We start from the raw sequence: 17,002 nt of genomic DNA, 5'->3' as shown, positions 1-17,002 counted from the left end.
TACGTAATTTTCCTTGTACTTCACGGACAGGCTTCCAGGCAGCACCCGGCAGGTCTGGTGGGTGGGGGACCCCTCAGTTCAGCTTCTCGCCGTGCCGCACCCGCTCCGAGCGCGGAGGGCGCCTGGACAGCGCGCCAGCCCCGCGCAGCGGCCGCCCCCGCCGCTTCCTCCGCGGGGAGCCGCGCTCGGCGGGAGGAGGAGGAGAAGGAGGAGGAGGTGGAGGAGGTGCCTTCGCGGGCCGGGGCGAGGCAGTGCGGTGCCTCTCTCCCTCCCTCCGTCCTTCCGCCTCCTTCCACGCCGCCGGCGCCAGGGCTCCTTCCGCGACGGCGGCCGGGACTCCCAGGTAAGGCAGAGCCGGGGCTGCCGAGCAGCGGGGCTGTCCCGCTGGGAGCGGGGCGGTTCCTTGCGGCCGCGGCCGGCCGGGGCTGCCCCAGCGCAGGCAGCCGGGCCCGCGCCCCGCCGCGGGGACTGTCCGGGGCTGCCCGCGGCTGCCCGCACGGGGACCCCCTGCGGTTCGCGAGTCCGAACGTGGCAGCGCCGCCAGAGCGGAGGGGCTGCTGCCTCGGCGGACAGGTGTCACGGCAGCTGTAAGCGGGAGCAATGACAAAAGCTGTCTTTTAAACCTTTGCTTAAAATTGCTCTCATCTGTGTAATATAAGGGTTGTGACCCAGGCTGCCAAATCAGTTTGAAAGCCAACATTGCTGAGTATTTTCTTGTTTATATGACTTTCGTCTCTGGGTCTTACATCCCTGTAACCACTGTGCTTTGCTAAGACTGTTTCACCTCGTGTCAAGGCAAAAACTGCCTTCTGTGTGAGTTCAGTCATGCTAATAATTCCTCCTGTTTTCTGTCCCACATCGGGTTACCCTTTCTTGGCAGTGAATGCTCTCACACAGCCTCGTGCAGAGATAGAGCACACCTGCTGCTTGTGCAATAGGTGAGGAGACTTGCGTGGTGCTTTTCCACAGGCTTCCTTTCTGCGCCCCTCTAAGTTGGAACGGGTAAATATTTGAGCTGTAAACGGAGCTTTTAGTACAGGCATGGCCATGAGCTCCCTGCTTGAAATGGCAGATGCTAATCTGAAATACTTAGGGTTGTTTTATGAGTCAAATACATGAGACTGTAGCTTCTATAGATGGAAAAACTGATTGTAGTAGAAATGCAAGGAAAAGGTGTCTTGCGAGTACTTGCTTCTGGAGCATATGTTTTCATTTTAGAGTACGTGTTTCTGATACATTATCTGACTGTCTCACCTTTGATAGAAGGTGAAGTCTTCTTCAATTTCTCAAAACTCTTCAGAGACTGGAAGATGGGTTATTACTTACTGCTGTTATATAAATGTTTAGAGTATTTTGGGACATCAGAAAGCACATGCTTTGCTTTCTTTCAGACACACCAGCTGTGCTGCTCAGATCATGTCACTTGTGCAGAGGAGGCCCTTTAGGTGTCCTGGTCTTGTTTGCTGGGTACTGCTCTTGTAGGTTGGGAGGTAGCTCTCAGACAGGGAGTTACTCAAAGCCATTTGATGGTTGTGGTTTGTATGGGGACTACAGCAGGAAAGAGCCCATTTGCTGTCAGACTCTCCTCTGATATTCTTTATGTTTCTCTGGGGTTTATTTTATGTTTCATTTATTGTGAAATACATTTATCATGAAATCATCACATTTATCTCTGCATTTAGTTCTTAATGAAAGCGTGCCTTTTAAGTTCCTCTAAATTTCTAAGTGAATATTATGATTGTTTGGAACCAAATGGTTGATTTCTATGTGAGTTTGTCTGCTGAAACCACTGAAAGCAGAGCAGTGTGATTGTGTTTGGCACCTTTTTTGTTTTGATAAGATGATCTCATAGGTGCAGAAATCAAAAACATACTGGCAGTTACACCTCTGTCTTGGGGCAACTCTAGTTATCAACTGCTAGACCTACTTTTATTAGCCATTCAAAAGTTATAGAAGTACCACCTTTGTTTTTTAAATGTTAATATAGAATTTTTAAAGTCTTTGAAATCTTCTAAACCCATTGACTGTGAGGCAGCTTGAACTATGTCCTAAGTTAAATCACATTTTAATTTTTAGTTGTAGGCATTGTGGATTTGGCATTGTAGTGTATCTACTATGCTGACTGCCTACAGTGGATAAAAAGAGAGAAAAATAATAGAGTTGATAAAACAATATTAGCTCCATATTTTTTCATCTTGCCCTGAAACAATATTGTATTCAGAAATGCCATGATATGTGATATCCTGTAATAAGGTTAAAATAACTGGGAAGTGGTTAATTTCATAGAATTACTTGGAAGCATCAAGAAAAGTCTTCCCCTCCACCAAATACAGGTGCAACCTGTTGTAGATTTAATTCCCTCTGTGTTGTGTTAACTTATAAACTGGATACACAAGATCAGGTGCAGGATAGTGTAAGTTTCATACAAATATTTATACCTCAAATATGCAAAACATTTTCTGTTTCTTGGACAATAGAAGTCTGTGCTGCCTGCTGTCAATGCAAAGGTCATGGAAAATAGGCTTTAGCCTTTGTTTAAAGGCCCTGATGTCTAAGATGTTTTTCTACTTTAGCTTGGTTTGACTTTTTTTCAGTAACCTATTACCTTTTCACTGCTGAACTTGGAACTGTTCTTTGAAAAAGGCGGGTTTGTGCATGCCAAAGAATCGGTTGTAGCAGTCTACAATGACTCTCCTGCAGAAATAGTATAAGGAAATACCACTATAAAAACTGAAAAATATGGAAAACAGTACTCAGAGCGGAGTACAGGTTGGCATGGTGAAGAAAGCCTGAGGTGGTGGACTTTTATTATATTTCTAATTATATATGTGTTCCTGTAGGACATCTATCATATATTTTTGTATTTGTGCTACATATATTTTTATTATTATATAGATGCATCTATTTGCACAGAATTACCAATACTTTGTCTAGAAAATGTCAGCAATGGTCAGTCAGTTGTTGCACTGTGGAAATTAGAGTGATGAAGTTCATTAAATGACCTGCTGGTACCCACCGCTTTTGCCATTATGCAGAATGCAAGGAAAGACTCACTACACTGGCTGCATCCTGCTCCTTACTGCAGAGGGATCACCCCAATTTACCCTAATTCTCCTGGCCAGGGCCTCATGCTAGCACTAGGCATTAAAGGTGTTACTGATATAATGGGACAGAACTCTCCAGAAACCTGTGAAACTGTACCTGTGTTTTAACAAATGGTCAATCAGGTCTCAAAAAATGTATTTTTGTTAACGGAGGGGTTGACTTCTAGCAGCAAATCACCAGTTTTCTCTGCCAGCCCTCAGGCAGAGGAGCATTCTGCTGTTTCTGGTCTGTTTTTCTAAAGGAAAGGGCATTAGGAAAGAAAGCGGTGTGCAAGTGAGGGACACTAGTGTTTGGGTGGACACATATGCTCTTTGTCTGGTGTGGCAGAAGAGGAACTGGGGAACAGAGGCTTGTGATTGAGCACTGCCCCGTGGCCATTACAACACTGGCAGGTCTCAGTCATCCCCTGCCCTGGCTCAGCTGCACCAGCTGTGATTCAGAGTCAAGGAAAACACCATGTGAGATAAATCCTTGAAAAACAGATAGGCAACTACTTACCCGTGTGAAGATGAGTCTCCTTGTAGAAGGTGCTTTGTGGGGAGGGCAGCAGGTTTTTGCACTTCCTGGGCATGGAGGTGGGATGAAGAGAGCCATTTCTTGCAAGTACTGTGAAGTGGCCACTGTGTTCATATGGGGTCATGAAATCTTGGGAAGAATTATAGAAGTCTCCTGAGAGTAGGTCTGTCCATCATGGGCAGGGTTTACCTTTCTTAGGAAGAATGACATCACCTAGAAGTTGTCTTTGGTTTTGACAACACCCAAACATTTAGGAGGAAAATGACATTGCTGAAAAGACACCTCTTGGTTGCATGACTGTCCTGTATTCTGGGCAGTTCAGTAAAGCTCACGCTTAGCGTGGTGTGGTCTTGCCTTTGTGGGCAGGAGATGCGGTTTTCAGGAGCCTGCTGTGGAGAGGGGAGTTGCTCTGGGAGAGTCTGAGCCTGGCTGACAGCTGATGGACAAGAGCTGTTCCCCATCTCCTGAGGCCAGCTGTGAGACTCAGCTTTTGATGACGGGAAGGAGAAGTGTTTGGCCATGTTTGCAGTCACAGCTCCTCTTCTGAGGCAAAGCACCAGGCTGCCAGCTGGGCTACTCTGTTTCAGCTCTTCAGGTAAAAATCCTGTGCAAAATTAAACAAATGCAGGAAAAAGGGAAAAAAAAATGTAGTGTGCTGAGGTATATGGGACCTAAGCAAAAGCTTTCTTGGCACTCCTGCTTTTCCTCATTTCCATTTCTCTTATCAGCAGATATGTGAATGGGTATCAGTTTGCCACACAGAGGATATAACTTCATGTAGGCTCAAGCAGGTCACAGCTGATTTTCCTCTGAGGAGGGGTTTTATTCAGCCTTATGCCTATTACAAGCTGTGATCTGTTAACTTGTAAGATCTAGGCCTTGTTTTCACTTGAATGTGGGACAGAAAAACATGGCTTTGGATAGTAAAGGAAGCAGGATTCTTCCTTATGAAAGAGGGTCTGGGCAGGACACTGGGACCCTGCCCTTCCAGTGAGTGTGCACTGTACACTAGATTGGGACAAACTCCTGACCAGTTATGTTTATGAAACAAAAAAAGGCTTTCTTGGTTGTTTTTTTTTTTTTTTTTCCCCTCCTCCACAGAATAGCCACAAAACTCACCATCAGACCCAGGTGATATCTACCCTTTCATTTTAGCTGAACATCGTAAATCTGTCCCAGACAGTCCTGTGCACAAATCTTGTCAGATTTGCTGTGCTAGCTTACAGGGTAGGTGAGATAATTACAATACATACATTAATATATTCAAGGTTTCTACTTGTCCTGTGAATTACAGGATGTCCTATATCACAGGGCAAGCTCTATATCCTAGCAGAAAGAATAATTGTGTGTGTTTTCCCTGCCTCGCCTCCCCTATTATGAGCATGTCTTTCCAGCTGAAGTTGCAAACCACATCAATTCCCAGTGCCATGGGGAGAGGAGGAAAAGAGTGGGGACTCTCCCACCTTGTGTGACCCAGTTCAAGGGATGTGGTCTTAACGTGCAAAGTGAGTTGAGCTGAATGGGCCTTTTTCTGTCCCATGGGAGATCCTCTAAACTGGTAATCTTAAGTATACTTTGGGATCTTTTGAAATTAAAATTTCTACCTAATGTGTATCCAGAAAAGACGCTTAAAATAGTATTTTTTAACATAAAGAGATCTAACACTCCAGTATTAAGGGTGACTGGTTCAAAACTGCCAGTGCAACTTGAGTTCAGCTTGCTTACAAATAATCTGTTACAGGTTTAGTTGTGTAGCCACATGTGGTTTTGCTTTCCCTTCAGGCAGCTGTTTCATTCAGACCATGGCTGGCTGGACTCTTTCAGTTGGCTTTGTCATGGTCAACCATGAGGAGCATCTCCTCAAAGCTGCAGGCTGGCGTCAGTGATCATCCTCAGTGATCCTTGAATATAGCAGGTTTGGTTGTTGGAAGGAGACACTTTACAGCTCCAGTGTGTCAGATGAACTGTGAGGGTCTGTTTTATCAGCAGGGTGTTTGGGAGAATGACAAGGTGAAAGGCTGTGGAGTGTGAGAGGAGAGCCATCGTTCTGTGTCAAGGGCTGCAGACAGCCTCTTTGCCACCACAACAGCTTTCTCTTCCCACCAAGGCACTCTCTCCAGCCATGAAGGGGATTACAGCTTTTCGATGAAAAAAATAAAAGTCATAGGCAAGCAGCAAAACTCCCTCTATTTGGTTTAGTTACTTTTCTGGATCTCTTAAACTGAAACTAACTCTGAAAGTCAGTGTGATGCAGGCACTCCCCATGAAAACCTGAGACCTACCCATAAAGAACTGCCTTATCTTACCTTTGCAGTGCCTTAACTTTACTACTTGTAATTTTGACCTCAATGGGACTGGATCATGGCAGCCCAAGTTCTGATGATGTTTGACTGATTATCTAATATCGTTGTGTCTCACCATAGATAAGCAGAGTGGAGTAAGATACCATCAAGCGTTAATAGCTGCATTGGCTGATGTCTGAAAGAGTTTAAGCTGAATGGTGTTCCTTAAGACCATAAATGTCTTGTGACACCTGACAAGTGTTCTCATTCCCTGTTTTAGCTCACAACAGTTGAAACGCCTCAACATCTGAGATCTGACATCAAGGACAGCAGAGATAATAAGCTGCTTTGCTAGAGATGCTCACTACATTGCATTAGCCAGAGGAAAGGGAAAACATGAGACCACAGCATTGCCTCAATTGTGTTTATTTTCAGATTCAGTGGGAAACTTTTCCCCTGAATTAATATGTATATATTAACATGAGTGAAGCTCAAGTCCTTTGGTATTCTTTGCTGCTTAGGATGCACTGTATGTGAAGAAGAAATTCTTCAAGGTCACAGCCTGGCTTTTTAGTCATGTGTGTGGAGACTCTATTAGTAAGTGGCTGAAAGGCAGGTAAAAGCAAGGATTTCTTTCACTGCTTCTGTGGGTGGACAGGTGTTCAGCCATCCCCAGGAAAGCAGGTCTACATCATACAAAACAGTTTCTTGGGAAGACAAGCACCTTAACTCCAAACGTCTCCCCTTCCTCCTTCTTCCCCCCACTTTATATACAGAGCATGATGTCACGTGGTCTGGAATATCCCTTTGGTCAGCTGGGGTCACCTGTCCCAGCTGTGTCTCCTCCTAATTTCCTATGCATCCCCAGCCTCCTTGCCAGCGTGGCAGTACAAAAAGCAGGAAAGGCCCTGGCTCTGTGCAAACACAGGTCAGCAATAACAAACCATCTCTATACTATCAACACTGTGATCAACACGGTTTCAAAACACAGCCCCATATTAGCCACTGTGAAGAAAGTTAACTCTACCCCAGCCAAAATAAGCACACCTATCCAACATAACAGGGTAAGAGAGTCTGGAATCACGAGATAAGAACACTGACCTTGCCAACACCAGTACTTTGCCATGCATGGGAACAGTAGTACAGCACCTCAGCTGAAATGTAAATGGTTGTTCATTTTGTGTTCAATCTCTTGTGCTTGTTTTGTAGCAGAGGGGATGTATCCTGGTGAAAACAACACGGGGGAAAACTTGACAAATGGGAACTTGGATATTTTCTGTTCCCCACTCACTGCCTTGGGGTTTCCCTCATGCATGGAAGGCAGTTCTGACCTGTAACTTTAGATATATTGTTTAGATAGAGATATATGTTGCTTTTTCACACCTACTGAGCTCTGTCTGTTGGGACTGGTCAGTTGCTCAGTAGGTGTGAAAAAGCAACATTTATCAAGTGACCTTATAATACTACCTCAAAATAAAGATTTTGAGGGTAAATACATCCTTTAGTCAGCATGTGAGATGGGGCCAGTAGTTCATCACCTGAGTCAATTTCACAGCTTTGTCTTCAGCAGAAGTTCTCGTTTATTGAAGTATTCCTTACTGTGTAGCTTCCACACAGTCTAGCAGGTGGAGAACAAGTAGTTCTTTAGTAGGTGGAGAACAAGCAGTTGTTTAGGGAAAAAAGGTCTTGGAGTGTTTGGAAAGAGAAATAACTGAGGAAGTATTAGTCATTCCCTCTGCATAAAGGCAGTCATAATTCATATGTATTTTAGTAGACCATGTCAAAAGAGTGTCTTGAATACTGAAATAAATTGAGCTTATTTTTGGTATAATATATCACATGCTTACCTGAGATTTTATAACATTTGAGAAAACAAGTTCAAATTGTGAAGAAAGTGAAGTAAGTTGACTGCTTTACAGTAGTTAAAAAGAGGGACCCTCAGGCACTGTTGACCTCTTTTCTTTTTATATTTTTCTTTGGATTTGATTGTTTTTCTCAGATTTTCAGTTTTGTGTACAATAGCAATTGTCCTCCTACTTGATAGTGAGCTGTAGGATTCCTTAACAGAGTTAGGTTTCAACCTCTGATTTAATAGAGCTTTTATTTTTCCAGCCCTCTAAATCTTCAGCTTCCGGGAGAAGCAGGAAAATCTTTTGCCCAAGCATCACTCATTTCCTTTGCCAATCTCATCTTTGCCTGTTTCTTTAGTCAGCGGGTGTTACTGTTTCTCTTCCCTTCTTACCGGTGGGGGATTTTTGGAAAAAAGGCTGAGGCAGGACTCTGCTTTACTAGATGTCCACCCAGTGCCACAGCCAGTGGGGTACTGGTGGAGTAGCCTTGGTCTATGTGGAAGTGAAGCATATAGCATATCTGCTCTGCCAGCTACAAACTCCTCGCAGCATCCTGAAGTCCTGGTGACGGCACCATAGAGGGCAAAAACTGCTGGATGTCACGAGAAAATTGTTTGCCGTTTTCACTCTGCTGTATACATTTAGAATAAAAATAGACCTGAGCTACGAAATCTGGACCTGGGTAAATCTGCTGTCTCCCTTTTAAGGGTTAATGTAAAATACTGATGTTTCAGGGGGTTTTTTCTGCCTTCCTTTCCCGTGTCCCAAACTAATTTTCAGCTTTATTGTCTTGCAGCAAAGAACATTACAAATGATAGAGGTTTTTGATCTGAATAAACTGAAGGCAAAATAGTCAGTGCAAGTTTATAAATATTGCAAAGTTTTTGTGTGGGAGAAATAAGAAAAGCTACAAGTACTCAGCTCTAGAGGAATGAATAAAAATACAAGAAGTTGTTGAGGATAGTGAAAATTGATCAGTCCATCCTTTGTATGATATCCCATAGCATTGCTTACTCAAACTTAGTACTAAATAATTTCAAGGAAAAAATGCCCATGTCAACATATTTTCTACATCATGGATGGTAATAATGTAAATTTTTTTTCATAAAGCAGAGTTTTCTTTCCTAAATAATTTAGTTGTGAAGAAAGTGTCCTATAAAGCTGTGAAAGGATAACTTAGTAATGGGAGCGTACTGCTTGCAGGAAGTCCCAATAAGGAGCAATAGCTGAGTTTATAAATGATTTGAAGATGTGTACATGCCATTCTCCTAAATCGTTGTAAGGGGAAAAGAAACTCTTCTGGTGCTCTTACCATTTTTCCTGAGCTGTTCTGTGAACTTGGGCTCCACTTCTCTTTTGCAAGCGTTGATGAGCTGATGCTCCAGTTTGGTATGATGAACCACCTCGATGCCAACTTGACCCTGTGTGAGAGGAACCATCACTTCTCATCATTGTTTACTTTGCTTACCCCAACTACCTAAGTTAGAATGCTAAAAGGAAACAAATTCTGTATTTTGTAAAATGTAGTGAGCCTGTTTCCAAGAAATTTCGGAAAACTGATTCTGACTGTGATAAAATGCTCCTTCTGTGTGTGTACATGAGTACCTTTCAGCTGAATAAAGGATATTTTGCAACATCACATGATCTCAGAATCTCCAGTCAGAGTTGTCACAGAGTTACCCCTTAGCCTGTTTACTTTTAACCCTAAATTTCATATGGGCAAGTATGATAGTTATTTTCTCAGTGTTTGATTATATATAAAATTAGCCAGTTATTGTTTGGCTGATTTTCAAAGACAAACTAAGGTTTTGCAAACTTTTGGCTATAATTTTGAAATCTATTAGAACGTAGTCTCCCCAAGTTACATTTCTCACAGTTAAAAAAAATCCAAACTTGCATATGATAGAAGTGGTTTCTGAGAGTCTGCTGTTAAAAAAAAAAAAAAAAGGAGGAAAAATGTAAATCTAAATATTTCTAAATATTTTTTTACTTCTCCTTTTTCTGGATATGATACATTTTGTATATCATCACAGTATTTTTTCCTGAATTTGAATTTTAAAATTATGACAAATTTTTGCTAAAGTGTATTTCTTTTGTATTTGCATTTCTGTGAAATTTACCTTTTGAACAGGGTTTAAATGAAGTTGTATTTTATTTTTTGGAGTTTGAATTTGCAACCTTGATGTGGGGCAAAAAGGCAGTACAAGAGTATATTTTGCAACCCTTGCTTACACTGAGTAGTAATTATTCAAATAAGCCTGTGCTGGATACTTATGTAAATAACTGTTCACATGTAACTGAGGTCGTAGTTTCATGATAAAACAACAGAAGCTCCAGCAGGAAAAAAAGCAGGGTAAGGAGTTCTCCCTTTCTTGTTCCTTCTGCACTGTTTTCTGCTCTCTACCCAGAGGAGCATTGTGCTGCCTGTTCACTTACCCCTCTGCAGATATTTGCAGGGACACCATAGGAACTTGATCAACAAACTGCTCTGAATTAATTAAAATGAAGGAGGAAGAATAATCTGAAACTTACAGATTTGAGGAAGGATTACAAGATACACTTGGGTTTTTAAAATCAATGTTTTGATTGATACTTTCAAAAATTGAAGTAGTGTATGTTCTATAATTTTTTTTTTTTTAATCCACCGCCCTAGGAGGTACATTTTCAATGTTAAATATCCAGGTCTGGAGTTGACATGGTTTTGGATTGATGTGTCCCAAACCTGAAAAAGAGCAGTTGTGCACGATGCATGCAATCAAAGTCAGAAAGCTGAGGATGCTGATTTGTTAGAGGGATTGTTTGTCTTGAATGCCCATCAGCTTAGCATTAAGACTTTGCACTGAAGGACACAAATTCCTAGGGACATGTTACCATCATTAAGGAGGTGTTGAAACTCAGAAAACAGTTCCATCTTGGTTTTATTTTTATTTGCAGCCACAAATATTTCCTCCTAGTGTTCCTTTTGTGTTGCTGTGATAAGTGTGTTTTTCAGAATGTGGTTTTTTCTTGTGAGCCCCTCCATGGCTATGTATGATACAAAGATTTGTGTCTTAAAAAGTGACAGTTGCTTGTTACATTTGGGTCAGAGAAGCCCTGATCAGACTGGATGCACTTTCTCTTTTCTACTCCCTTGAACTTGCACTGGGAATTTAATACATTTATTCTACTTTCTGAATGTTAAAGGTGCTTACAATCCAGCCAGCTTATGGTGACTAATTGTTTCAATAAACAAGCACAATCTGGGAGTTGGGAGTGGGAACCAGAAGATATATGGGTAGTGTTGCAACACTTCAGCTTACCACATCACTTAGTGGCTCAGTTTTCCCCAGTGAAAACTGGGAAAGGTGGCATGCATAAGAAGCTCTAAGTGAAAACATACTTTGTGCATGTGGACCAATATAGACTTAGAAGGCTTATCTGAACAGTTGTTTTCATCTGTTTTGAGGAAGGTGTATGGTGACTTCATGACTATACAGGTTAATACTTGTACGATGTGAAGAAGGGAAACACAAGCTGATGCAGATGTTTTGATACTTAAAGTTGAGAATGTTTCCCCACCCTGAGAAAAGCTGAGAATCTTTAGCTCTTTCTGATTTCTGCCATAATTCTGAGTCTTCAGCATCTCTGCAAATTAGATCTTACTTGTTATCGTGTAACTAAGGTTGGCAGGGAATAGAGCAATTCCTTGGCAGGAGTCATATTGTGAACAGTTTATATTGGGTGTCAGCCCAAAACTCCCACAGCTGTTTATAACACGATAACAGTGTGTCATGCAAACAGCTTCATGTTCTGAGGGATGGTCTGGGAACAATGGAGTATTTGGGGGGAAGTGGGCGGAGGGAAAATGTGCAGAAAATGTCTAAAACTGTACTGAAGAAAAGTAGTGATATACGGGTTTGGTAAGAGGTAAGCATGGCTGTTACAGGGGCTTCTTAATGAAGTATTGCAATTTTGAAAAATAACTTTCAGAATATAGGCGAGGGTTCAGTTATCCTGAGCCTTATTTATCAAAACAGAAACCTGTCTAGAGCCACTGACTTGGAAATAACACCAAATAAAACAGGTTTCTGTGACCAAATGTAGATTCAAAGGCTGATCTTGTGACCAGGGAAACTGGTTCTAATCTGCTGAAATCTTCATAGCAGAGATAATTCAGTGTAGCAACCAGGTGCAGACATTGGCCAGTTACATTACTGATGTTTTTATTTTTTAACCCCGATTTTGTCAAAAGAATATTTTTGGTTCATGTGTCATGTTAATGTAACCTGGTAGAGAAATGAAATATATTAGCATTATCAGTATTGAGATTTGAAATCATAGTTAACTTTGAATCCTTCTTGCTCTCTCTAATGCAGCACTCCAGGGATCTCTGAGTTCACAGTTTATAAGATGGATAATAATTATGTTTTTCTTAAGTACAAGCAGAGAATTTTTACAATTGAGAACAGTAGAATGGTTCTGAGTGGGAGAGCCTGTGATGGGAGCCCTTAAAGTTTTGTGTGCATTAAGCTGGTCTGAAAGTTAATACTGACTTTTAGTTTTTTGAGCAATGTTTGTATTTTCAGTTTATGGTAGTATTCTTCCTTCTGCAATTACCTTTAAGATTGCCGATTTATTTTTAGCAGGGCAATAAATCAGAATTGGGCAGCTTTAGTAGTTAAATAACATATCCAAGACAATTACAGATTAAAAAAGATCTGCCTTCTTCCCAGAATGCAATATAACAGATGACCAATAAAATGTATGTGTGTATGCATATCAGAAGAAGAGAAATAAGAAGAAGAGATTATTCATAATAATCACCATTTTCAGTCCAATTATCATCTTTTACGTATGCATCCTAGCCTGGTCTTATTTTGTAGTTCCATGTAAACCACTGAATATTTTTTTTAACATATGAGGAGGATATTCCTGGAAAAGAAAAGGGTATTGTAAAGCAATTAACAACTACTTCCAGCTGTTGAGATAGCAGCAGTCTGGGATATGAGAGTTCAGCTAATCAAACCAAGGAGTGAAAGGTAGTATCAAGACTAGACTGGAAGGCAGAGGGTGTCATTTCATGTATTGTGACAGCAATTAATTACTCACAAAATGAGACACACTAAACTAAGTTTGTTTACATTTGATTTTATTAAAAATGAAGTAGTCTAAGGCAATGTTGTGAGGAGGTTTGTGGTTTTTCAAGATTCTCTGCACAATTCTGTGAAAGGTACTGTTTTGTCCATGCTGAAGTTATGTTGCCTGCAGAGAAAAATATGCATGCCATTTCCTCAGTGAATTCTGAAATACTCTTAAGTAGTAAATAGGTGCATAAAGTAAGCCCCGTGAAAAATGAATTATTTTTTTGTTCTACTCTAGGGCTTTGGGTTATCCCCTGCCCCCTCCACGCAGTTGAGAGATTGTTCATGGTCACTGGTGCTTCAGCAGATGCTGCTGTTCCTTCTTCAAGCCATGGCTTCAGCTTCCAGCCGTGCTGCTCTAGCCTGAGTTGCTCGCCAGGTCCGCACCTGCAACTTCCCCTGGCTTTGGAGCCCAGCTTCAGGCAGGGCTCAGGTGGTGCCATGGGCAGGGCTGGCAGAAAGTGAGTAAAGGGGAAGGGAGTGGGGAAAAAGATTTCTGGAACAGCTTCTCCACAGCCTCTCCCACACCTTTCATTCCTGCCTCCGTGCCGCTTCATTTAATGAGTCTGTGCAGGCAGCTGCCTGTGCTGCATGATGAAATGTCTGGTTGGATCCCTTCCCTAACCTGCTTCCCAGCCCGGCAGGAGGAACACCTGCACAAGACAGGACAGTGGTGAGCTGATGAGGGAGGAGGTCAGCTGTATTTAAGCTGGCATCATTGCAAAGAACAGAGGGATTGCCTGACTATGGCTCTGGTGGGACGCTGGAGCCAGATTTGCAAACAGAGTAGCTGTGGGTGTATTGGTTTTTATGTACTCCTAAATGTGTCCTACAGGTACCAGTCATGGTGTAGAGCTTAAAGCAGCTTGACAGTACTGAGTAACCAAAACCATCTGAATTAAATTTCTTGATTTTGATGGTCAGCATGAAGTCTTTCTAAACAGAAGTTGGAAGGCATATGCTTGGCAGTTCCTAAAAAATAAGCTTGAGTTCTTTGTTCTCAAACTGACATCTTCTAAACAACCATTTGTGTATGAAAATTTTCATTAGTAAAATTAGGGTAAATCTGCAAAATTACTTTTACTGATCCATCTTAGGTGTAAAGGGTTGTAGTGAATGAGGTTACATCAGTCCGATGACTGGTCTCTAGTGGAGTTCTCCAGGGCTTCATTTTAGGCCCAGTGCTCTTCAACATCCTCATAAACAACTTGGATGAAGGATTGGAAGAATACTAAATAAGTTTGCCGACAGTACTAAATTGGGAGGAGCTGTTGACTTCCTCCAGGGCAGAAAGAGGCCCTGCAGAGAGACCTTAACAAATTAGGGAGATGGTTAATCACCAACCTTGTGAATTTTAACAAGGGCAAGTGCTGGATTCTGCACCTGGCCCGGGGCAACTCTGGTTGTGTGTATAGACCAGGGAATGTGAAGCTGGAAAGCAGCACTGTGGAAAGAGACCTGGGGGTCCTGGTTGATGCCAAGTTGAATATGAATCAGCAGTGCCCTGGCAGCCAGGAGGGCCAACCATGTCCTGGGGGGCATCAGGCACAACATCGCTGGCCAGGAAAAGGAGGGGATTGTCCCGCTCTGCTCTGCACTGGGGCAGCCTCACCTTGAATATTGTGTGCAGGTTTGGGTGCCACAATGTAAGAAAGACATTAAGCTATTGGGGAGCATCCAAAGGAGGGCAGCAAGGATGATGAAGGGTCTAGAGGGGAATCCATATGAAGAATGCCTGAGGTCACTTGTTCTGTTCAGCCTGGAGGAGACTGAGGGGAGATCTCATTGCAGTCTACAACATCCTTATGAGGGGAAGAGGAGGGGCAGACACTGATCTCTTCTCTGTGGTGACGAGTGACAGGACTGGCCTGAAGTTGTGTCAGGAGACGTTTAGGTTGGATATTAGGAAAAGGTTCTTCACTTAGAGGATGACTGGGCACTGGAACAGGTTCCCAGGGAAGTGGTCACAGCACCAAGCCTGACAGTTTAAGGAGCATTTGGACAATGTTCTCAGACAAATGGTGTGATGCTTGAGGCTGTCCTGTTCTGGGCCAGGAGTTTGACTTCAGTGATCCTTGTAGGTCTCTTCCATGCAGGATATTCTATGATTCTATGATCTTCATTTTGTATATAGAACTCTTTTGCAAATGACATGCATGCATGTACAGACCTTAGCAATTAAACGTTCTATACAGGTTAGAAACTTCTATACAGGTTTGTGGTGAAGAGCAGTTGTGCGCTGCTGTTTGCCTGGAGCACATTTCAGACTTCTCACCCATATTCTCTGTGACACAGGCTGCAGTGTACCTTGTTTCATCCCAGTCACGTACAGCTTTTGGCTTCCTGGGAATGTGCCAGTGCAGCCCTCAGCTGAGCAAAGCCTGAACTTTTTAGTCTAATAATTAACTTTTGTAAACTTCCAGATGCTTAGGGTGAGCTGCAGCTTTCTGTATATTCAGGCAGTTTCATTTATAAGTAGAAGCTCTTTTTGTTACAGAAATCTCCAATTCTGTGATCCTCCAAAGATCTGATAATGTTTTATTCCTCATCTTCACAGGAACTGATGTTCAATGGCTAGAAGAGAGCTGACAAGTGGCTGAAATGAATACGACTACTATCCTACAAGAGATTTTGATTAAAAGATCACAGCAGAAGAAGAGGACTTCTCCCTTAAACTACAAAGAGAGGCTTTTTGTACTTACAAAGTCTATGCTAACATACTACGAAGGTCGAGCGGAGGTAGGAGACACAGAGTTATACTACAGATTGCCTTTGTTCCTTTTTGCTTTTGTACGATACTGGCTTTTTTCCCCACTGTATATCATACTGTCAAGAGCTGATCAGGGAAATGGCCATTGGTGGCAATGAACGTGAGATGGCGTTTCTCTTATTTATAGTGCAGGTTGACAGAGGTGTAGATAACTTACCTGGTAGTCAATGTGAATGGGTTCTCAATCAGAGCAGTAGTGCATAGCCAGGATGGCAGATATGACATAAAACAGTGGTCATCAAAGCTGATCTCTTTCTCTCTCCAGGGAGATGAAAGATCGCTGCTATCATGAGGTGGGGAAAAGGTAGAAAAAGTTACAATTGCAGTTTCTTGTGACTGTGTATACTGTGAAGGCCATTACATTTGCACCTGGCAATTAACTGGATTTGAACAGGAGAAAGAACATGTGATAGGAGCAGTGCATTGCAGACCAAGTTCAGCAGAGATGAGATCCATTAGAGTGGATCATGCAACCTGGTGATTGAAATGAAGCTGGAAGCAGTTTATCTTTGACCATACAAGCAACTCATCCCGGTTACCACTTTCTTTGTAAATTCAGTTCCTCAAGAAGTCATTAGTGTAAACTATGCAAATCCTCAGACCAACATTTTTTCAAATAAGCTCCCGACTCAGTTTCATCAAGGTCACCTGCCCCCAGAGCGTCCTGACATATCCTCAGTGCTGGGGGTGAGATTTTCCACTTAAGTGAGGCTACTTTCCATGTTTGTCACTATGCTGAGGAGGATTAAAGTGACTGCAATAGTTCATGAAACACATTGTACACCTTGGGAAGCCATTTAACAAATAAAGCTTAATGAAGGGAACCCTGTAACCTCTTGTGTTGGCTGTCTTACCTCTGATAAAAGAAGAGGGTATAGGAGAGCTAAGGCTTGCTAAGCATGTTTCTCTGCTGGACCGTATGGTTGCACCAGAATTGAGTTCACTTACCATGCTACAAGATGGTCACAGCAGTCTGTTCTCTGAAAGTAGCTCAGACACAGTCAAGGATTAAGAACAAGATCACAGACTGAGGTTGGAGGGGGCCTCTGGAGGCCATCTGCTCTAAGCCCCTTGCTCAAGCAGGGCCACACAGAGCTGGTTGCCCAGAACCAGCTGGCTATTGAGTATCTCTGTCCAGCTGGCTGTTGAGTATCTTCACAGATGGAGTCTTCACAACCTTTCTGGTCAACCTGTGCTAGTGCACAGTCACCTTCACAGTAAAAAAGACAAGCATTGTTTCCTGATGCTCAGATGGAGCCTCCTGTGTTTCAGATTGTGCCCAGTGCCTCTGGCCCTGTCACTGGACGCTGCTGGAAGTAGCCTGGCTATGTCCTCTTCGCAGACTCTTTTCAGGCATTT

At 42.5% G+C, this 17,002-nt stretch overlaps 1 protein-coding gene across 3 annotated transcripts in view; it reads left to right on the top strand.

Moving 5' to 3' along the window:
- The first annotated feature begins 231 nt into the window (after window positions 1-231).
- Window positions 232-17,002, top strand: part of TEC (tec protein tyrosine kinase) — a 46,592-nt gene continuing 29,821 nt past the window's right edge. Inside the window, exons 1-2 of one of the 3 annotated variants that reach the window (XM_048304056.1) lie at window positions 232-343; window positions 15,431-15,612. In XM_048304056.1, the coding sequence (XP_048160013.1) occupies window positions 15,475-15,612 (138 nt within the window). In that variant the 5' untranslated portion in view covers window positions 232-343; window positions 15,431-15,474. Of the gene's footprint in view, window positions 344-978; window positions 1,003-13,121; window positions 13,335-15,430; window positions 15,613-17,002 lie in introns of those variants that run through there. The other 2 variants (XM_048304058.1, XM_048304057.1) reach the window with 2 other exon arrangements.

This window comes from Corvus hawaiiensis, chromosome 5 (assembly GCF_020740725.1).
Source record: "Corvus hawaiiensis isolate bCorHaw1 chromosome 5, bCorHaw1.pri.cur, whole genome shotgun sequence".
Lineage (NCBI taxonomy): Eukaryota > Metazoa > Chordata > Aves > Passeriformes > Corvidae > Corvus > Corvus hawaiiensis.
This window is presented reverse-complemented; position numbering and strand designations above follow the sequence as displayed.